The following is a 22,865-nucleotide window of genomic DNA, read 5'->3' on the forward strand; positions in this document are numbered from 1 at the left end:
ATGGAGCAATGACTCTTAGCTAGGGAAATGACTCGAGGCCACATGGAAATCTAAGCGTGCTGAGCAAAAGGTTCTGCCTGATCCCTGCGGCGGGTGGGCGGCAAGGGGCTTTCAAGAGGCATCGGGGAGTCTTCTCAATGATTCCCTGCTGATCTGAACTCCAGCCCTCTCCCCAGTGGCCATAGACTGAACCTCTATAACTCTAATTTCCTTTTGGAAGATGGAGTCAGGGGTCCCTGAGGTCATGGAGAGGCAGAATGCAGAGGCTCCTGTCACTGCCCATCGCTACATTGTGCCTGAGCTTCCACAGGAAGAGAGAGATGAGCCGGGCTGTATTTATGGCTCTGGTTCCAGCTGGTACTGTCCTGCTCCTGCATCTGTACCACACCAGCCGACCTAAGCCTGTGTTGTCTGCTGCTCCCAGGGCCCTGTACCCCTACAGGCCCTGTATCCCCATCCTCTGCACCATGTGGTTGGAAGATAACATACCCTGGGGTGCCCGGGACAGTCCCAGCCTCCACTGAGCTGTTCTGTTCAGCATCCTGACAAGTGTTTTCTTTGCTCGCAGGGATGCCCTAGTCTGAGTCATATGCCCCTATCACATCAAGGGGTGTCTGGGAAAGGCCAGAGCTGTCAGGTGATCTTATCTCCTTCCTTCCTATCAACCACACCTGATTCTTATGTATTTACCTTTAATCCATCTAGTTTTCTTTTCCCAAGTAAACTTGCAGGCAGTATGGTAACCGCCATCCCCTTCCACCCGTAAATCAACACACCCTTAGCAGCTTCCTCCTTTCTGGTCAGGTCATGTAATTCTCCAAAGCCCTTCATCTTGTTTTGTAAGTGAGGGTGCTGAGCCCTGCCATGCTGGCCTCACAGTGACCACAGATCAAAGGGAACGTGGATGTAAAACCATCTCAGCATATGGGAGGCGAGGACAGAATCTCACATAGCCAACGATGGCCGCAGGCATTCTGCATAACTGAGGGTGGAGGTTGGCCTTTAGCTTACGGTCCTCCTGCCTCTGCCTCCCAAGTGCTGGGATTAGAGGTGTGTGCACCACTCTGCCCAGCTCATGCAGTGCTGGGGGATCGAACCCAGAGTGTCATGCATCCTAGGCAAGCCAACTCTACCAACCGAGCCACATCCCCGGCCCCCATCTGTGAGCTTCCCACTGTAAGGTGCAGGCTGTGTGTTGGGTTGCTGCGAGTCCTGGAATATGGAAGGAGGCACCATGTTAGCTATGGCCTTGATTCTGTCCTTGGAGTGTTACAGCCACACTCACTGTCTTCCTCTCTCTTCCTTCCTCTCGGCAGGAGAGTCGCTGCCCTTGGCCACCTCCAATCAAGTTCTCATCAAGTTTAGCGCCAAAGGTCAAGTATCAGCCCGGGGGTTCCACTTTGTCTACCAAGGTACATAGGATGTGAATCTTGGAGGGTCAAAAGTCATCTTTGTGTCCCAAGGAATAGAGAGGCCTTTCATCTGCCATCTGCACCTTTCTATGAGGGTTGGGGGTGGGGGGGGGGCAATGTGTGCCATAGGGTTTTTTTTTTCAGTTGTATACATCTATTTACTCAAGCAACAGATTCTGGGCTAAATTCTATGTTGAATTGGGAAGTTAATTCCTTTCCTACGCTCCCTGTCTCCCCTCCCCCCACCCCACCCCGACACACAGTGCCCATTGCATGTCTGATGATGCCGGGGCATCAGATCAGTCCTCTTACTTCAAGGAACTTGGTTTTATCTGCAGTGTATAGAAAAGGGCTGGGACAGACAGGCTTTGATTGGGGAGGCAGACACCAGCCATTCCATTCCTTAGAACCACTAATTGCTGTGTATGGAATGAGGGTAATACTAACGGCTCGCTGGTCTGTTCAAAAAAAGTCCACAACCCAGCAGGCAATCAGTGTTGTGTTCATTCCGGGTCACTAAGACCCAGGAGCTGCTTGGGGCATCCTTGCTTTGACCTGCCAAAATCCAGTCTACCCTTACCCAGCAACAGCCACATTGTTAAGGCCACCAGTCTCTAAGCACAGCCCTCCCTGTGTGGTCTACACTGCCCGGGAGGCCACGTGTATCCCTGTGCAGGGCAATTCTGCTACAAGGGACGCCATGATTCCCACAAGCCACCATTATGTTCAAGTCATCTGAAGACTCTGGACAGGGCCTTGAGAGAAGCCAGTGAGCAGGGTGATGCCTCATGGAGTGGAGGGGAAAGGATTGTTGCTTTTGGGGAGCACGGGGCCTTCGTAAGGAAGATATATCACTAGGAAAGCAGAGGAAAAACCCTGAGACTAAAGTCTGGTTCCTGGGGCTCTCCCTAGCCATGATTCCCAGAAACTGAGCCCAACATTGAGTCCAGCAGTGTGCCTCAAAATGGTCCCTGCCCTAGAAAGTGCCCATGCCAGCCTTAAAATGTGCCCTGATATCCCAGAGCTCCTTCCAGCCTTGTCCTCCATGCACCCTGGGCCAGTCTCTACAGGGGTGGAGCCTGGCCACTAAGTGCCCCTCTTCCCCACAGCGGTACCCCGAACCAGCGCCACACAGTGCAGCTCTGTGCCAGAACCTCGCTATGGCAAGAGGCTTGGCAGTGACTTCTCCGTGGGGGCCATCATTCGCTTTGAATGCAACTCAGGCTATGCCCTGCAGGGGTCCCCAGAGATCGAGTGCCTCCCTGTACCTGGGGCACTGGCCCAGTGGAATGTCTCTGCACCAACCTGTGTGGGTAAGTGGATAAGGTTAGCAAGACAGAGAGTGGAAGGAGAAAAGAAGGAAGGAAAGGAGTGGGGTAGACTTTTCTCCATGAGGGATGCAGCCAACCATCAGAGATATCCTCAAGGCACACAGTAGCCCTTCTCAGCACCCAGGGAGAAAGTCCTATTCAGACCAAATAACTCCCTGGGCCTGTGGGGCAGTGTGAACACAGAACTGGGGAGAAACTGGAGAGGGATAGCCGAGAAGAGAGGAACAGCTACCATTGTTGGAGGTCAAGTCATCAAGAAGGCTGAGAGCAAGAGGTCCCAGAGGGAGAAACCATCATGAAAAGGAGGCCCAGCAGGGCTAGGGACCCTACAAGTTGTGAGAGTAGTAGAGGGGTATTGAGGACTAGAGGAGAAACCAGAACAAGATGAGTTAGAGCATCCTGGAGACCCTGAGAGAGTGGGCTGGGTGCAGAGGGCAAGGAAGAGGCTAGCACTTGAAGGTGACCCAGCAGAGCCCAGAGATCCCAAGGGAAGTGGAGTCAGAAGTCATAGGAGAAGCTAGCCCAGGGAGAGGCCCAGCAGAGACCCAAGACCCAAGGCCCTGAGGGAGGCACATGAAGAGGCTCTCAGGGAGCCACCACAAAGATGAGCCAAGGAGCCTCTGACCAGCCCATGTCTCTTCCCAGTGCCGTGTGGTGGCAACCTCACTGAGCGCAGGGGCACCATCCTGTCCCCTGGCTTCCCAGAGCCATATCTCAACAGCCTCAACTGTGTGTGGAAGATCATGGTCCCGGAAGGCGCTGGCATCCAGGTAGGAGCAAGGAGGCGCCTTAGTTAAGTGGCTGCTGTTAGACTGAGGTGGAGGGAGAATCAACAGCTCCATCCTTGTCCCTGGGTCACTGGGAGCACATTTGCAGATATAGAGATATGACTCCAAATCACAGCATCTCTGGGGGGAGGGAGGATGAGAGAGGAAATTAGGTCCAGCCAGCCAAGAGGGCCCAGAGAAGAAAGTGGGCTTACACCTGCAGTGTGACTTTGGAAGGTTCTTAGGAGACATTCAAATGGTTTGAGGCGTATCTAAGATCATTAAGGAGAGAAAAGCGATATCACTGATAAATGGGGGAGGAACAGACCAGCAAGTGCAGTGAGGCCAGGGGAGAGCATCTGGGCACACATCAGGCTACGTAACATATGCCCAGGGCAAGGGCAACACAAGGAGACATGGGAGAAGAGCCAGAGCCTACCAGGCCAGTGAAGCCATCAGGACCCCAGCTGGACACACCCAGTGGGAGAAGGAAACCCCAAGAATATTCCAAGTGGGAGAAGGCAGCTCAGATGGTAGAGTTCTTTCATGACATACACAATGCACTGGGTTCAATCCCCAGGTGTGCTTGTGCACACCCATAATCAGCACCCCCAGGAAAGCAGAGGCAGGGGGATTAATAGCTTAGCCATCCTCAGCTACATAGTGATTCAGGATTAGTCTGAGCTATGTGAGACCCTGGCTCCTAAATAAATGAATAAATAAATAACCCACGGGAAGAGTCAGGAGGGAGGCACTTGAGCTGTGTGACCGACAACTCTGTCCTTCTGTCTGTCCAGATTCAAGTCATCAGTTTTGTCACAGAGCAGAACTGGGACTCTCTAGAAGTGTTTGACGGAGCAGATAACACCGTAACCATGCTGGGGAGTTTCTCGGGTAAGATGGGACATCCAGGGCTTCCATATGGAGGGTTGTGACAGACACCACCACTACCACCACCGTCATCATCATCACCACTACTATCACCATTACCACCATCATCACCACTGAATGGGGCTTGGTATTCCCCACTGCCATCTAATGGCAGGCATGTGCCAGAGTGTGGTGTATGGTTTTGCTCGATGGCCCGAGAAATTATCTGACTCTGCTAGGCCCAGAAATCCATGATGTTAAGATAGAAAAAAGATTCATGCATGTCCAGATAAACTGTCTGCCCCGCTGTGCTGACCACATAATTGTATGTGTTGATCTGCAACCATCAATTCTAACTAATCCCAGAGTAATTTTAATTTCTATTGTCCTGAAAAGAAGCCAAGTGCGGACTGCATTCAGTCTCCATCCCCCGCTTACCCCGCCCCGCCCCCCCGACTCTGGCAACCACTGATCTTTTGATTCCCATGGACTTTCCGTAGTCCAAGAAGTTCATACAAATGAAATCTTACACCATGTGGCTTCTGTCAGGCTTCCACATGTTTTGCCCATTGTCCATTTGAATCAGCACTGTGCTGTGTGAGCAAGATGTTTCTTCATATACCTACCCACCCACCCTTCAGTGGATGGCTGTGTCGCATTCATTATGAAGCCGTTAGCTGTGACTAACGCTGGGATGGATATCCACATGCAAGGTCTTGTAGTGTAAAATATTTAAAAAGCAATCCACGATATTGCAGGCAGGCACTGGCAGGCTGGCCAGCCAGGCACTGGTGGGCATAGCTGGCCTGGTCTCATCTCATGGAGACTTTCTGACTCAGAGCTCTGAAATCTCTCCACCCAGTTTCCATGGCAGGTTACTGTCATGCAAGCCCCACACTTCCAATTCCCCATGACTGGCTGGGGTGCCATTATTATACCTTTTCTTTGGGGTGCCGTCATTATACCTTTTCTCTCTGGAACCCAGTCGAGCTGCCGAGTCTGGCGTCACATGTTTTGCCCATCCTCAGGAGCATATATAAAGAAACAGAATCACCATTGCCTCATTTTTTAAGGAGCAACCCAATTTTCCCCCAAAGTGGATCTCCCCACCCCGGCCCATCTAAAGCCTAGCATGTATCAGAGCACCGTGTGTGGTTTGGTCCAATGGCTTAGGAGGTCACCTGAATCTGCCAGGCTCAGAGATTCTAGATGCTAGAATAGAAAAATGATTCATACACACCCAGACAAACCGCCTGCCTGCCCTGCTGAGTTGACCACACAGATGTATATGTTGGAATCATTTTGAAGATGACTAAGTAGGGACCAGACTCCTAGACCTCTCAGTGAGGAGTATCCCTGCCTGCAGCGTAGGTCTATGGCACTGCTCATCCACGGCCTCCCTTCTCTGGCCCATTGTCTACCTAGCATTTGTCATTTAGTAGGTTTGATCGGGGGACACTGGGGTATTCCTGGGTGCAGAATATCAACAGGCAGTAGAAACAGAGCAGCTAGGTAGGATTTGGTACCCAGGAGGGTATGCCTCAATGACCCTTACTTTTCTCTCCCAGGAACAACAGTACCAGCCCTCCTGAATAGCACCTCCAATCAACTCTATCTCCACTTCTACTCTGACATCAGTGTGTCTGCTGCTGGCTTCCACTTGGAATATAAGAGTGAGAATCTCGGGTCATGGCTGGTAGGAGGGGGTTCTGGGTGGGAACAAACAGTGTCTGGATCTCTACCCTCAATGCGGGCTAAATTGGGCTATATCCACTCCTTTCCACTGAAGCCTACCACTGGCCACAGGAAGAGGATTAGAGCAGGCCTGAAGCTCTCTAAAGTTTGTGTACTTAACAATGGGATAAATCTAGCACCCACTGACGTATGAACCCTCTAGATACCCCAGAGCCTGAGTAGACAGTGCTCAGCATCAGCCTTGGCCCCAGTAGATAATCCTGGATATAAGGAAATGGAGGGGATGCTTGGGGGGGGGGGGGTCTGCGACAACATGGACACATGGAAAGATCTGATAGGGTCAGAATGGGGCCAGCACCAGAAGTTAGGCAGACGACTTGGTCTCCTAGAAGAGTGAGCTTTCTCCAGGTGGTTGAGGAAGGGCCAGTTGGACCCCAGGATGCTCCTCATCACCACCTGAAGGCACCATAGAGCTCCTGTAGGTGAGGCCTGCAACATGTTGTAGACACGGCCAATCTTCCTCCATCCTTACCACCTCCCCAATAGGGGTGTTTAAGTCACTGCACTGTGAGCTCCCCTACTGAATGGTCAGGGCATCCCAACAGTCAGCTACGAGGAAGAGCCTCATGTTCGGTTTCCCAGTTACTTTACATCTCATCCTTGGGGCCTCTGTCTCACTGCTGAGGGGTTGGGACATAGCCACCAACAGACTTCATTTCTAAGTGTCATAGTCCCATCTCAGAGGCACATATGCAGTCTGGGCATGGGGAGAGGAGACACCAGTGTATTCTGGGGTGACTGCAGTGTGTTCCTTTTTTATTTGTGTTTGTGTTAGGGATTTGTGGTGCTAGGGGTGAAACCCAGAACACCTCGCGTGCTAGGCAACCACTCTACCACTGGCTACATCCCCAGTCCGATGCCCTCTAGCTTTGCAAGTGCAAACATTTGCTAAAACACAACATATATCCTCAAATGGTCATGACAACTGCATAGGATACACACAGCATATTCACATATAACAACTACATAGGATACACATGGCATATTCACATATAACAACTATGTAGGATACATAGAACATATACCTATATAAACTACATAGGATACACATGACATATTTACATATAATAACTACATAGGATACACATAGCATATCCATATATAACAACTGCATAGGATATACACGGAATATTCACATATAACTTGTATACTTTATCATACGTCAGTTTTCTTCAGGAGGGAAAAATGTTATCAGAGTTTTATCTCTAAAGTGGACCAAGGACTCAGAGACAGGCCAGTGGCAGGTTCTCTGGGCTGCCAAGTAATCCATTATCCTTTTTTCCTGGACATGTGGCTACCCATAGGCTGCCCAGAGAGCCTGCATCTCTCAAGGGAGCCACCAGGAAAGGAAAGGCCACCCTCTCTCAAACCTCCCTGGCTCAGCTCATATAGCTATGCAGGCTGCTGATGCCTTTACAGCCCTATTTTGGTGCAACGCATGCTTTGAAGGAGAGACCTCTATCCAGCAAGCTCCATGCCCTTACAAGTCTCCTAGCTCTAACAGAGAAGTGAGATGGAGTCCACCAGCACACAGGGGTCTATATCATGCATCTTACAGCTGGAATGTGCTTATGTGACCTCAGAATTTAACTGCTCTTGGACAGACCTGGAGTCACACCGATCTGGTCCTGAATCCCAATGTTATGGCTTAAGAGCACACATAGGGGCCACTGTAACCCTCTCTATGAGATGGCAGTTAAGTCCTGCAGCAATTGGGTGAAATGAGGGGACAGGCTCAGAAAGAGCAGCTCCTCCCAAGATGACCATGATGATGATATCACAGCCATCTCTAGACAGGACGATCAGTACAACTGGACGGAAGGAACATGGGTCGGACTTTAAGTCAAGAAAAATGAACAGGAGAGAATTTGAGAGTCCACAGAGTGAATCATGGGAGGGGGTGTGGCCTGCTGTTGATGGTCCTTGAGTTATCCATGATAGTCACGAGGATGTATTTCATAGTAGGTAAGGAGGGCCAGAGACTCAAGGAGAGATTGTAAGAGTCACTGTAAGTTTGGGTGACTTGAAAGCAGCTCCGAGCTGTGACTAGATCCTACAGTGCCTAAGGGCTAGTGCTGAGCATGGAGGGCCAACCATGGGGGACTCCCCTTAGAGAAGGGGACTGCCCTGACCTTGAGTTAGGAACCAGGGGACAGTCTTGCTGGTGGGCCAACTTCTTTCAGGCCAACTCTCTTCCTGCTACAGACACTGTCTTCTAAGGGCAGAGGAAGGGGAGGGAAATTGAGAGCAGGCGCAAGAGGGACACTGGAGGGGCTCAGACAGGCCTGGGGATCTGCAGCCAGGATAGCCTGATGCTGAGCTCAGTGGGTGCACAGAACACCCACAGTTCCTGAAGTGGCACCCCTCTCCCAGCTTTGACCTGGTGAGCCTCCGTCCTACCCTACATGTTCCAACTTCCTCAGCATGCTAAGTAGAGAGGTTGGCAAGTGCCCAGGAAGGCACAAGCCTTGGACCCCAAGCAGCCAGCTGTACCCTCAACCTCTGTCACCTCAACCTACCAAGCTTATGCATCCTTCTCTCTCCCTGCTCTGGCTTGTCTAGCCGTGGGCTTGAGCAGTTGTCCCGAACCAGCTGTACCCAGCAATGGGGTGAAGACAGGAGAGCGCTATTTGGTGAACGACGTGGTCTCTTTCCAGTGTGAGCCAGGATATGCCCTCCAGGTACCTACCTCTCCTCAACCAAAACCCAAGGGTAGGGAGCAGACATTTGTCCCCTGAGCTGATTGCCCAGTCCTGTAACAATACAGCTATATCCATCAAAGATGGGTGTGACCGCCATACACACTGGGGACAGCTATCTCCTCCTGGAACGGTTCTCGCAAAAGCAAACTTTGTGATGGTAAAGGCTTTGAATAATCTAGCCCGGAATGTGTTCCTGCAAAGTCTGATTTGATTGGACTTTAGGAAAATTTAATTTCCCTTTGAGGGCCCATGAGGGAATTTAGTAATTAGAGGAAACTCACAAGGAAACCTCTTGTAATGAGAATTCTTTAGTGATGGCTCTTAATAAGTGGTCTCTCCCCTCCAAATCTCTCTCCTTCTGCCTTACCTCGAATCCCAAGGTGATCCCATGTGTCTGTATGTCTGTATGTATCCCGTGTGTCTTGCCCCCTGACGTGAGGCCTAGAGTGAGCCCCTGCTCTGGGTTATGTGTATAATTATGCCCCTGGGAACCTCTCACCCACTTCTGTCCTGATTTCTCCAGGGCCATGCCCACATCTCCTGCATGCCCGGGACTGTGCGTCGATGGAACTACCCCCCTCCGCTCTGCATTGGTAAGAGAACTGACTTGGAAATTCACTAAAGTCCAAATCCCTAGGGATCCGAGCTCCCAGCTGTATTGCTGTGTTCAAGTTCAAGTCCAAAGAAATTCTGATGTTCTGGATTTGTTCCAAGTCAGTAGTTTCTGAAAGACATTTTTGTCATTTCTAACTCTCATTCAAAGCTGTCCTGACTTCTAGAAGGCTCTGCCCACCAACTTAAAAAAAAAAAGTCACAACAAGGTTGCTTTACTTTAGAATATTATGGGGGCCACTGTGGTTCCACACAACCAGCCAGAGCCCAGAAGACATTTTTAGGCACATTGGGTTTATCTCATGACTTTGTCAAAGTAAGAACAGACTAACAAACCTGCTTGTAATGTTGTAGATTGCACATAAAATAAGGACCTGACTTGGCTTCACTGCTTAGCCCATGCTGGGAAATGTTGAGGAAGTTAACAGATACATTGATGCTGCAGAGAATTTCGGTCAGGTCAAGAAAGTAAGAAACAAATAGTAGCCAGGTGTCTCCTAAGTGACAGGCTCCAAGCAACGTGCTTCCCATTGCATTGTCCAGTGGGATGCATTCTCTCTCTCTCTCTCTCTCTCTCTCTCTCTCTCTGTCTCTGTCTCTCTCTCTCTCTCTCTCTCTCTCTCTCTCTCTCTCTCTCTCTCTCTGTGTGTGTGTGTGTGTGTGTGTGTGTGTGTGTGGTTTGTATACACTTGGTATGTGTGTTGTATATACACTTGGTCTGTGTGTTGTATACACTTGATGTGTATTGTATATACTCTTAGTATATTGTATATATACTTGGTGTATGTGTGTGTTATATATACACTTGGTGTGTGTATGTTGTGTACACTTGGTGTGTGTGTTATACACACTTGATGTGTATTGTATATACACTTGGTGTGTGTGTGTTGTATATACTTAGTGTGTGTTGTATATACACTTGGTGTCTGTGTGTGTTGTACACACTTGATGTGTATTGTATATATACTTGATGTGTGTGTTGTGTATACACTTGGTGAATGTGTGTTTATGTGTGTGTGTTGTATATACATGTGGTGTGGGTGTGTGTGCCTGTGCATGTCTTCCTCAACCACTCTCCAGATTTTTTTTTTTTTTTTGAGACAGGGTCTCTCCCTAAACCTGGAGCTCACTGGTTGAGCTAGGTTTGCTGGAGTCCTTCTCTCCCCACCCCCACCTCAGCACTCAGATTACAGGTACAGCACTGCACTTGGCCTTTACATGGATGCTGGACATCCAGACTCAGGACCTCACACTTATACTGCAAGTACCTTACCAGATAAGTCATCTTCTCCAGCCCAGAAATCTTCCTTCAAAGGTTAAAGAGAAGTGAGAAGTGGAAAGGGAAGGTTTTTCAATGCGGGGCTGATAGTGAAGCACACCCCACGGGTCCCCAGGAAAGTAGTGAGTCAAGGGAATGTCACATTGGCGTGACAGAATTTCACTTCTGCGCTTTCACTTGCATGTAGAGCGGGTCACATCTGTGGCTTGAAGCCCTAGGTGCTCACCCAGTGTACTCCAAAGGCTTGGCCCGGGAAACCATAGGAACATGAGTTGTCTCTCATGGTGTCTGCTGCTTACATCAGCTCTCCTACACCAAGTGAAACGCATTCTTCCCCGAGTCCCCTCCCAGCAGCTCCCTGAGATGGCTTCTGTTCTTAGTGCCTTTTTGCTGCTTTGGAATCTGGGCTTGGAAGGGTCTGGGTGGCATAGAACTCACCCATGGCCCCACAGGACGTGCAGCGGGCACTGTGACATAATGGTGGGACTTTTCTTTCCTGGTGTGCTTCCTAGTCACCTTCTGCTCAGAAAGTGCTGGTCTGGACCCTTGGCATTTCCTTCCCTGAGCACCTCCATGGGCCTCCATGACTGATTAGCCCCTTTCTTCTTCACATAATCTTTCCTCATAGGATGTAAAATACAAAATGGTTTTCAACTGAGCAGCTGCGGAGGTGTCCCTCACAACTTGAAATCAGATGTCTCCAGACCCTCTGTCATAGCTAAATGTCATGGTGAGCCTTGACAGCCAGACACCCTACCCCATAGAAGATAGATCTGGTGCAGTTACAAGCACACAAAGAGGACACAATGTGTGCTGGTCCCTTCTCTTCCCTTCCATCCTTTGTCTGCAGTTGTGAAGACTGAATTGAGAGAGAGAGAGAAAGAGAGAGAGAGAGAGAGAGAGAGAGAGAGAGAGCGCACTGAGCTATCATGTAAGAAGTGGAGGACTTCTCTTGGAGCAGAGCTTTGTCACTCCCTGCATGTCCTTTTTGAGGTCTCTGACCTCTGAAGGGCATGGTCAATGCTGGCTCTCCTGGCATCCTAGCCTTTGCTTTAGTCCTGACTTTTCATTCTGGGTTTTACCCGTGGGTACAGATGTTCGGGGAGACCCTTTGGGTTCTCATTGAGGTTTATGACTCAGGACCTGTTTTAAAATGTGGCTCTGGACCCTTGCCTAGCCCTTCACTCTCCTTGATGACCTAACCTGACTCTCATTGTCACAGCGCAATGTGGGGGAGCAGTGGAAGAGATGGAAGGGGTGATCCTGAGCCCCGGTTTCCCGGGCAACTACCCCAGTAATATGGATTGTTCCTGGAAGATCTCGCTGCCCGTGGGCTTTGGTGAGTCTGCAGCCTCCAGGGAGACAGGAGCTCTGAGCCCAGGCCTAGATTAAACGAGCTGACTGCCCCACCCCAGCGTAAGCTCAGCACCCACCACTCTCCTTCTTAGGCTTCATCCGTTGCTGTCTGGTGCAGTCTTGGGAATGGCAGAGATTGGAGTGTAGGGGGAGAAAGGTTAAGGGTTACCATAATTTGAGCCCTGAACTAAACGCAGGGGTATAGAATCAGAAACTCAAGGAGAGACGTAGCTGAGGGAAGAGTAGGCTGGGGAGTTTGCCTTTGAGACGCACGAGGTTCCATCTCCAGGACCATTTAAAAGAGAAAAGAGAAAAGAAAAAGAAAGAAATTACCTGGAATAAAAAGAAGAGGAAATCCATTTTGCTGAGTCTAGACCTCAGGTTGTGCTTTTAACTCCCCTGTCCCATTCATCATCCTAATTAAATTGAGTCAAGGTCAATATGAAATTGAGTTGGCATCCTTCATAGACACATTCTAGCTGGCCCGGAGATTGAGAGAGGAAGCTGGACTATTCCAGGCATGGGGGTTGTTGGCTGCGAAGGACATTAGTCTAGGTGCAAATTTTAATTGCTAGCAATTCGTATGGCATGTTCTGGCAATATAATTTAACCCTGGTTGCCGGTGCCAAACGGTTGAGGCTCTGTGCCCACAAGGAACTGAGGGGTTGATCGTAGGAATCCTTTTGCCCAAATTCTGCACTATGCCTAGGAAAAGAACTGTCCTGGGGACTCCTCTTACTTATCCGTTTATATTTGCATAATTAACTCTACAAGGTAATAGGTTTCACTGTGACATGTAAAAAATGTTGTAACCACCATGCCCCATTGTGTGTTCCCCACCCCCATCTCCTTTTTCCATGAAACCTTTTTCCAGGCTTGGAACCTCTCAGTCCACTAGCCTCAGCCTGGAGACTGCTCTTTTCTTTTTTCTTAATTTTATTTATTTATTCACTTTACATCCTGATTACCTCCATTCCTCCCATTAGCTCATCCTCCTCTCTTCTGAGAAGGGAGGTACTTCCCATGGGTACCAGCCTACCCTGGCACATTAAGTTGCAGCAGGACTAGTTGCATCCTCTCCCACAGAGGCCAGACAAGTCAGCCCAACTCGGGGAAAGGGATTCAAAGGGTGGCAACAGAGTCAGAGTCAGCCCCTACTCCACTTGTTAGGGGATCCATATGGAGACCATGCTGCATATGTGTAGGGGGCCCAGGTCCAGCCCATGCATGCTCTTTGGTTGGTGGTTCAGTCTCTGTGAGCCCCCATGGGTACTGATTAGTTGGTTCTGTAGGTCTTCTTGTAGTGTCCTTGACTCCCCCACCCTTTCTGGCACCCTCAGTTCTATCCCCCACTCTTCTACAAGAGTCCCGGAGCTCCCCCTAATGTTTGGCCAATGGTCTCTGCATCCATCTGAATCAGTGACTGGGTGAAGCCTTAGAGGACAGCCGTGCTAGACTCCTGTCTGCAAGCATCACTGAGTATCACTAATAGTGTCAAGGGTGGGCTCTCAGACAGTGGGGTGACCCTCAAAGGCTAGAGCCTAGTGTCTAGAGCCATCTCTTGAAGGGAACTGGGAAAAGTGAAGACAACTTTGGCAATCTTCATAGAGTCCGGATTTGAGACACTGGGCAAGGTGGACCAGAGTTCTTATTGCTGTGTCTTCAAGCTTGGGACTAAAGTTTAAGTGGGTGGCTGTCCTCTCTGAGTCTTTGTGTTCAGCCACCAAAGCACTTGGTCCCTTGCTACTACATTTGTCTTCCAGCTCTGGGCAATGAGCCTGCTGCAGGTCCAGTGGTATACCAGGATCTCTTGCTTTCAAGTGGGCTCCTGCACCCTGTTTCTCCTCTAGAACACAAGATGTTATTGCTTAAAGAGCCTCTGCAGTAACGTGCCTCTGCCGTTAGGTGGTGAACACAACCCTGGTTTTTTCACACACACACACACACACACACACACACACACACACACACACACACACCTAATAGGACCCAAAGTTGGGCACACAGGCTGCAGAGTTCTCCAGCATGGGAGGCTGCACAGACAAAGACTAGAGAGCACAGCTCTACAGATAATGGTCCAGGATGGTTCAGAGAAAGATGCTCTATGGTGTGGAAGGAACCTGTGTTCGTAGGAGGAGAGTGAGCGGGGAAGCAGACAGTGTACAGAATGGAATCCTGTAACACAGAGTTAAGGTGAATGAACAGGACAGGAGATGAAAGCTCTTCAGCACCCGTCTGGCCATTGCTCTGAACATAATAAGACACACAAACCATTATATTAAGGGGTCAGCCTACCAATCCAGAGAATGCAGAGGAACATATTGTAAAATTCAAACTCTGTGACCTCACCATGAAGAGGTCTTTAGGTAACAGCTTGGTGCTCATAAACACCAGGACCATCCCACCTCGCTCATCCTGGGCCATGCCTAGCCTGACACAAGCCCATGGCACAAGCTCATTCGGTATTACTAGCAAACGAGTATGTATTCTGCCAGGCTCTTAAATATAGAAATCACAATTGACATCTACATTTTTTTTTCTATTTCCAGTGTCTTCTTTTTTTCCAACCTGCTTTTCTCAGTTAACAATGCAGTGAACATGTGGGCATTTCTTACACAAATAAGCAAATCGGTTTCTCTGGAGAACATTTTCCCATAGTGATCCAATTTTGAAAACCCTTGTCTGTAAACAAATACCAGCAATTCTGTTCCAACCTCAGTTCTCTCCGTGGCTTATGTAAATATGTACCCCAGGGGCTTAATTAAATCCATGTAACCTGACAGGTGGCTAAGAGATCTTGATTAACCCACCAAGGTCCCACGTCTAAACTTCAATTGACTTCAGTGGATCAGGTGAGACGATATATGCTTCCTAGCCATGTCCTTCAGAGTCACCTCAAGATTCTAGAATATACCCGCAAGAAAGGCCACATGTGCCCTTTGATTCAAAGGGGGTTGTGATTTCTTAACTAAACGTTTATTTTAGAGAAACTATCTTTATATTGATATTAGACATGGTTCAAATGGAATCATGAAGCCGGCTTTCCATGAAATCAAATAGATTGCAGGTGGAACTCGGAAAATAAGTAGTGCCTTTATTACTAATTGCAAAGCCTATTGACTTTCTTATCCTCCCTGATGGCCAGACTATTTGGGCAAAGCTCAGAATGTGCCCTGGGAGAGCTGCCTGGTTGGGGCTTTGGTGGTTGTGGGGATTCTGGACCCTGGAAGAGTCACCGTGGGAGGACAGCCTTCCGGGAGGGGGACTGTGCGGCTTTGAGCACTGTCTGCCTCTGTCCCCCTCCCAGGTGCTCACATCCAGTTTTTGAACTTCTCCACGGAGCCCAACCACGACTTCTTAGAAATCCGGAGCGGCCCCTCCGAGACCAGCCGCATGATGGGAAGGTTCAGCGGGAGTGAGCTGCCTGGATCCCTGCTCTCCACGTCCCACGATAGCATCGTGTACTTCCACAGCGACCATTCCCAGAACCGGCCAGGATTCAAGCTGGAGTACCAGGGTAAGAACAAGAGTGCCACAGTAGCTCACTGCCAACCCTGTGTCTGACCCACAGTCACCCACCTCCCTCGTCTTATGCATGCAAAGAGGTGCCAGATGGACTAAGGGGCAACAGGTCTCTGTGGAGGCTTCTGGTTGGCAGCGCCCTCTCCGCATCCCACCTCACAGCTACCGAACCCAGTTTGACAGACAGCTAAGGTATGCCCAGTTTGTGCCAGAGCCACAGGCCTCACAGAGTCCACTGAGGCTCCACAGTGTCTAGGGCTGGGAGTCAAGAGCGTCCTAGACAAGTAACCCCTCAGTTTTCTCCCAGGAATCCCCGACACCCATTGCCCACCATGTCTCTTGACTTTGAGAGGCTCCCAGTAAAGCTCCTGTCTTAGTTAAGGTTTTACTGCTGTGAAGAGACACCATGACTAAGGCAACTCTTATAAGGACAGCATTTAATTGGGGCTGGCTTACAGGTTCAGGAAGGAACATGGCAGCATCCAGGCAGGCATGGTACAGGAGGAGCTGAGAGTTCTACATCTTCATCTGAAGGCTGCTAGCAGAATACTGACTTCTAGGCAGCTAGTGTGAAGATCTTAAACCCAAGCCCACAATGACACACCTACTCTAACAAGGCCACACCTCCAAATAGTACCACTCCCTAAGCCAACCATATACAAACCATCACAGCTCCCAGTGAGAGAATAGAGAATTCCAGTGTTAACAGCACTCACCTCAGATGGCATTTCCTTGTTTCCTCAGGCGACTCACCTGTATGCTGGCAGAGGATCTGTCTCCTCACATAAAACCCAGTGTTCCTTAAGTGCATTCCCAGAAAAAAATCCCCTTCATAGCAACTCAGGCTTTTCTGTGTGAGGGGCCAGTCAGTCATCAGCACTGGCTGCACGGTTGTACGGGGCAGCCCCACACGAGTGGAACTTCAGCCCTGAATGTTCTCCTAGTGCCACTGAGAGAAGTACTTGCTCTGGTCCCAACTCAGCTCCTTTCACTCACTTCCTCCCACATGCATATGTACAAGCATACATGCATATATAGGCATACATACATGCATATATACATACATACATATATACATACATGCATTCATACATACTTGCATATATACATACATTCATTTGTGCATGCATATGTGTATACATGAATGCATATATACATATGTTGTAACATATGTATTATATATTTGTTATATATAACATATAAGATTTATAGCTATATATTATATATTATACTAATATATGATACCCATATATATTTATATATTGCTAATACTGGTACACATTTCTTTTTAAAACCCTGCAGCTGTACAGCTGTTTCAGTGAGCAGGAGACACCAGCCAGCTCTTCTGGTAACAGATGTTGGCAGCTGGCAGCTCAGAGACAACAGAAACCCATTCCTCCCTCTTCTGGAGGCAGAAAAGTCTAAGATCAAGGTGCTGACAATCCCACGTCTGGGAGAGCATGCTCTCTGGTTCATGGTGGCACCCTCTTTCTGTGTCCTCACTGGTAGATGGATTTAAAGACCTCTGTAAGGCTTCTTTTATAGAGACCCAGCCCAGATCTCCAGGGGAGACCTCCAGAGGCCCAGCTTCCAAATATCCTCCCACTAGGGGATGAGGCTTCACGGTGAGGCATTGGCTGGGTGGACACACACAGGCTATGTCATGTGTCATGGAAGTCAAATTACTCTCCTAGTTCCGCCCCTTCCCCTACACAGAGGAAGGAGCCGTCGTCTGTCCAGCCAGCAGTGTATCCACTGTAACAGCCAACAGGGCTGCCTTGCAATTCCCCACACCCAATGTTAATTTGGAGTTATACAGATAAAATTCATTAGCGCATTCAGCTTGTTAAAGAGCAAAAACAAGAAAATATAGCCACAGGATGGGATTATTTCCCAAAGACAACCCCTAAATTTTATTCTTTTCTTCATTTAGTGTGTGTGTGTGTGTGTGTGTGTGTGTGTGTGTGTGTGTGTGTATCTGGGAAGAAAATGTAAATAATGTAAATACAAAGTATTTGATCACATATATTTTTAGTAAAGAAAGAGTACCATGCAATGTGATGTTTCTAGACAGGAATATCGTGCTTGATCAAATCAAGGTGGCTTGTATTCTTATCAACCTAAACATTTACACTCTATCTGACGTGCCTAGCACTCAGAACGCCCTCTAATTGTGTGCTGGCAAGGACAGGGGACAGAAGGAATCTTCCATGCTCTTGGTGGGAATGTCAATGAGTAGACACATTATGGGATGTAGCATGGGGGACAGTCATGCTCCCCCCTTCTTATAAAGACACCAGCCAATCAGATCGCCCCCCTTCCCTACAGCCATTCTAGTTTATGTGGAATGAGCAGGGGTCATCTATTCAAATAAGGGTCACTTTCTGACGTTCTGGGCATTCAGACAGACGTCAACACGTGAACATGCAGCTCAACCTGCGATCTCTCCCTGACACTCAGCTCTCGTAAACATAATCGTTGACAGTGCAACCGCTGGGTCAAGGTTGGCTCAAGGCTCACCTCACACCTTCACGGGCACAGCCCACACATTGAGCCCATGCAGTAGGATGGAGGCTCCTGCACACTGCCGGCCTGGCAAGTCCGTTTGTCTTTGTAAAACTGTATTACTCAAAACTACCATTTGCTCTGGGATCCCCAGAAGAGACCTCGCACTCTCCCACACACAGCTGCCACCCCTGGATCAGAGAACCTCCTCCTGGCACTCCCAGCCCTTTCCTTTCTTTGAGAAGGAATCCTGTTGCGCCTGCCTACCTGAGGTGGCCCAGCTGTCCCTCTGAGGAGTCCAAGACAACATAATGGAGGCCTTTCCTTCTGGGATCAGAATCTGCCTGAAGCTCCTTTGAATCAGAAGCCTAGCCGTGTGCCACTCAGCGCGAGGCCACCTGCTCCTTGGACTGGAGCTCAGCTTTCATTAAGCTTTCTTGTGGTGATGGTCCCAACTCCTCGGCCTAGGGCGTCTCTAGTGCCAGAGGCCCAGCTGCTTCAACCAAGGTCTCTAATTTGTGATAGATGCAAATTATTCTCTCTAACAAACTGGTGTGCATTCTCCACGGTTGTTGAGTATAAACAGATTCTGAGCTCTTAGTCCTCTTCCCCATGCTCCCCCTCCAAAGAGAATGGGTTCTTTGGGTCCCCAATTTTGCAGAAGAGCCATCTGTCCCCAGAGAGGCTGTTTCTGTGGGCCGTGGCCTATTTGTCCCTTCAAATTTCCTTGAAATAATCTAGCTCTTTCTCCTCAAAATTTCCCCAAATGGACAGTCCAGCATCCCTAGGCTGTTGCTTCTGTGTCTTTCTTCAGGCAGATATTTCCAGAAAATGTTTAATGGTAGCTATGTTTGCTTACGCTTAACTTATCCCATGGCTTAATAGGTAAAGTTCCTGCCACAGAAGCCTGAGGCCTGTATCTATAACCATGGGGGAGGGGGGAGGAGGGTCTCAGGAGCTCAGTAGCCAACCAGTTCATTCAACTGCTGAGTTCCAGGCTCAAAACATGGTGAAGAGTGATCAGGGAAGACACCTGAATTAACCTTTGCCATACACACACATTCACACACACACACACACACACACACACACACACACACACATTCACACACACTCACTCACTCACTCACTTACTCATGCATGTGCATGCACACATGGAGAACACATACATATACTAGTGTGATGGTTTGCATATGCTTGGCCCAGGGAGTGGCACTTTTAGAAGGTATGGCCCTGTTGGAGTAGGTGTGTCACTGTGGTTGTGGGCTATAGGACACTCCTCCCAGCTGCCTGGAAGCCAGTATTCTGCTAGCAGCCTTCAGATGAGGATGTAGAATTCTCAGCTCCTCATGTATCATGCCTGCTTGGATGCTGCCATGCTTCTGCCTTGATGATAGTGGACTGAACCTCTGAACCTGTAAGCCAGCCCCAATTAAATGTTGTCCTTACAATAGTTGCCTTGGTCATGGTGTTGGTTCACAGCAGTAAAATCCTAACTAAGACAGATATACAGACACACACACAAACAAAGAAAATCTCTGAAGAATCATGTTCATAGCATGATGACTAAAGTGTACAACTGCTCCAAAATGTTAGGAGCTGTCCAAATTCAAATTTGAAATGATAGCAATTTTTCTGGGTGCATGTGTCCGCACGGTGATCTCCCCTTTTGGAAGGCTAGCCCCTTTCCCTGAGAAGGTCTGCTTTAAGAAACAGAATAATTCCTCTCCTCGGGATCTATCTCTCCCTCTGAAGGGCTCTGAGATCTGTCTTGGAATGAAAGGAATCAGGTGACCCTCCTTGAAGTTTCTCCCTTTTGGAAAAGCTACTTCCTCAAGTGACACCGCTCTCATCAAAGCTACTCTGGCTTTTGACTCTGTGGCTGCTCTCTTCAGTCTCCTTGCTGTCTGACTCCAGTCCACAGAGCTCCAATCAAGGCTCCCAATGCAGCATACTGGGGCAATTAGGCTCCTGCCTCCTCTTAGACTTTATGGGCAAAACACCCAAAATGGCTCCATTCTGGCCCACCTATGCCCATGGTGTCTGCTCAGTTCTTTGATACATGCAGTCACCTCAGTGATTTCTCCTTTCTGTGTGTGTGTGTGTGTGTGTGTGTGTGTGTGTGTGTGTGTACATATGCACATGTATATGCATGTGCAGGTGTACATGTATCTGTGTGTGCCAGACCACCTCCTTTGTCCCTCATGCATCAGGTGCTATGCACCCTTCTTTGAGGCCAGCTCTCTCAGAGCTTGGATCTCATCAAAGAGGCTTGGCAACTAACAAGCTCCAGGGATCTGCCTGTCTATGCTTCCTCAGTACCAGGATCATTAATGCACACTGCAACTACTATTCCTGGCAAAAAAAAAAGGGGGGGAAGGGGTAGGGTCGGGTAGGGTGGGGTGGGGAGGAAATAAAATAGGGAGGGAGGGAAGCCCACATAGGTCCTGGGTATCAAACTCAGGTCCCTGCTTGCAAGGCAAATCAACTGAACTTCTTCCCAAGCTTCCCTCCAAGGGACTTGTAGTGAAATGTGCATATTCCTCCCACTGAGACGGTCCTTTGCAATGTCAAATGGAGACATGGAGCCCAGCCACCACTGCAGAGTGGGCATGGCGGAGCCGTTAGCCTCGAGGTCATGCTTATTCTTATTAACCTATGCTAACTCATCCACTTCCGCAGAGCGTCATTCATCCCCAGCTGTTCCCACTGAGTGTGTCTGCTGTGGAAATAGCCCATCTCCTCCTCCTGCCAGTTCCCTGTGCAGAGAGCTCCCAATTACTGCCACAAAGAGTATTCTTCATCCAGTGTACCCAATTAGCCAGAGGCTTTGCTCTCTGATACACGCTTAGCCAGTGCCCCAGCTGCCTCTGCCTATTGGACAGGCCTCAGCCATTGCCAGGAGGGGGTCTCGTGAGGGCAGCTTTTCTACTCCAACCCCACAAAAGCTCCCATCTTGCCTGCGATTTGACTTATTCCCCCAAAATGTTTTCATAGGTTCTAACTTAGCAGAGCTGGAAAGGCCCCCTCACCTCAGTGTTTCTGTGTTTGTGACCTCGAGATAAACATGAGGATACCTAGACCAATGTGTGACCCTGAGAAGATATTCAGTGAACAGCAGTTCTGCCATCAATATGGTCCTTGTCTTAATCAGGGTTTCTATTCCTGCACAAACATCATGATCAAGAAGCAGTTGGGGAGGAAAGGGTTTATTCAGCTTACATTTCCATACTGCTGTTCATCACCAAAGGATGAAGGACTGGAACTCAAGAAGGTCAGAAAGCAGGAGCTGATGCAGAGGCCATGGAGGGATGTTCTTTACTGGCTTGCCTCCTCTGGCTTGCTCAGCCTGCTCTCTTATAGAACCAAGACTACCAGCCCAGAGATGGCACCACCCACAAGGGGCCTTTCCCCTTGATCAGTAATTGAGAAAATGCCTTACAGTTGGATCTCATGGAGGCATTTCCTCAACTGAAGCTCCTTTCTCTGTGAGAACTCCAGCTGTGTCAGGTTGACACAAAACTAGCCAGTACAGTCCTTGAGCCTCTTTTCCCAGTGGAAGCATGAATAGCCAGTAACACGTAAGGGGCTCTTCCCACGTGCCAGGATTGTACCAAGGGCTCCACAGATGCCATTGCACTCAATGCAAGAAAAAGAGTAGGCATAGAGAAATTTAACGAATGCATCTAAAGCTGACAACCAGTTAAATCCCCAGAAAGAATAAAGTGACGTTTCTCCTAATCTTTTCTAGCCTACGAACTCCAAGAGTGCCCAGACCCAGAGCCTTTTGCCAATGGCATCGTGAGGGGAGCTGGCTATAATGTTGGACAATCAGTGACCTTCGAGTGCCTTCCAGGATATCAACTGACCGGCCAGCCTGTCCTCACCTGTCAGCATGGCACCAATCGGAACTGGGACCACCCCCTACCCAGGTGTGAAGGTATGACTCTTGCCCTGATGGTCCTTCCTGGGGTAGTCATAGAAACACAGCATCCTATTATTACCGGCTACTCCGAGGGATCGACAAAGGTGGAGGTCCAAGCAAGCCTTGTCCATTTTGTTTCCATAGAGGTAGGAGCCACCCAGCCAGGAAGAGAGTCCATGTGACAGAGCTCTGAGAACATCCTAGGAAGGGCCTGGAGATGTATGCTATAGCCAAGAGATTGATATATCAGGCCCATAGGAAGATCCACCCTGATGAGCTAATGGTCCCCAAGTAGATGGGAAGGTGCCACAATGAGGCTGAGTCTCAGAGAGAGTTAATCATGGCACTTCCCCAAAGGGAAGGGAATGATGCCTTTTCCTAAAAACTCTGGTTCCTCCTCACCTGCCTCATTAGTCCCCTTCTTCCTACCTGTGTTTGATGAGAGCTGAGCTGGCAATCTCATGTCTCTAGAGATGGAGCATTCTTGGGCCTTCTTCCTTAAGCAGAACCAAAGTGAAGATGACCAAGAGGCTGTGTGGCTCCCTTTCCCTATAGAGACACCCCACTTCCACTTTCCTTCCTGTCTTACTCTGACAGCCTAGAATTTTCTTGGAGGAGATGCTAGAATCAGTCTTGAGATGGGCAGGCTCTGCAGGGACAGTAACCCAGGAGAAAGCGCTTCAGCTCAGGGGTCAGCTGTCAGATCTATCTCTGTAGACTGAGTTTCACTTTCTCCCTCAGTAAAGCAGGACATTTCCTGAGAACCAGAGGGTTCCACAGATGGCTTCTCACAGAGGCGGTGAACGCACAGTAGTAGCGGTCTATAGAG

At 49.0% G+C, this 22,865-nt stretch overlaps 1 protein-coding gene across 7 annotated transcripts in view; it reads left to right on the forward strand.

Annotated features, from left to right (window-relative positions):
* The window catches only part of Csmd2 (CUB and Sushi multiple domains 2), a 581,156-nt gene that overhangs the window by 484,905 nt on the left and 73,386 nt on the right, over window positions 1–22,865 (forward strand). For all 7 annotated transcript variants that reach the window (XR_001784158.2, XR_001784159.2, XR_001784160.2 and 4 more), the window contains 10 exons: window positions 1,317–1,412; window positions 2,522–2,725; window positions 3,389–3,513; window positions 4,308–4,404; window positions 5,949–6,053; window positions 8,698–8,816; window positions 9,361–9,430; window positions 11,951–12,067; window positions 15,392–15,601; window positions 21,863–22,051. Coding sequence is in view for 2 of the 7 variants with exons in the window: in XM_011240560.3 (XP_011238862.1) it covers window positions 1,317–1,412; window positions 2,522–2,725; window positions 3,389–3,513; window positions 4,308–4,404; window positions 5,949–6,053; window positions 8,698–8,816; window positions 9,361–9,430; window positions 11,951–12,067; window positions 15,392–15,601; window positions 21,863–22,051 (1,332 nt within the window). In the remaining 5 variants the exon portion in view is untranslated. The remainder of the gene's footprint in view (window positions 1–1,316; window positions 1,413–2,521; window positions 2,726–3,388; window positions 3,514–4,307; window positions 4,405–5,948; window positions 6,054–8,697; window positions 8,817–9,360; window positions 9,431–11,950; window positions 12,068–15,391; window positions 15,602–21,862; window positions 22,052–22,865) is intronic.

The sequence above is a fragment of the Mus musculus genome, chromosome 4 (assembly GCF_000001635.26).
Source record: "Mus musculus strain C57BL/6J chromosome 4, GRCm38.p6 C57BL/6J".
Lineage (NCBI taxonomy): Eukaryota > Metazoa > Chordata > Mammalia > Rodentia > Muridae > Mus > Mus musculus.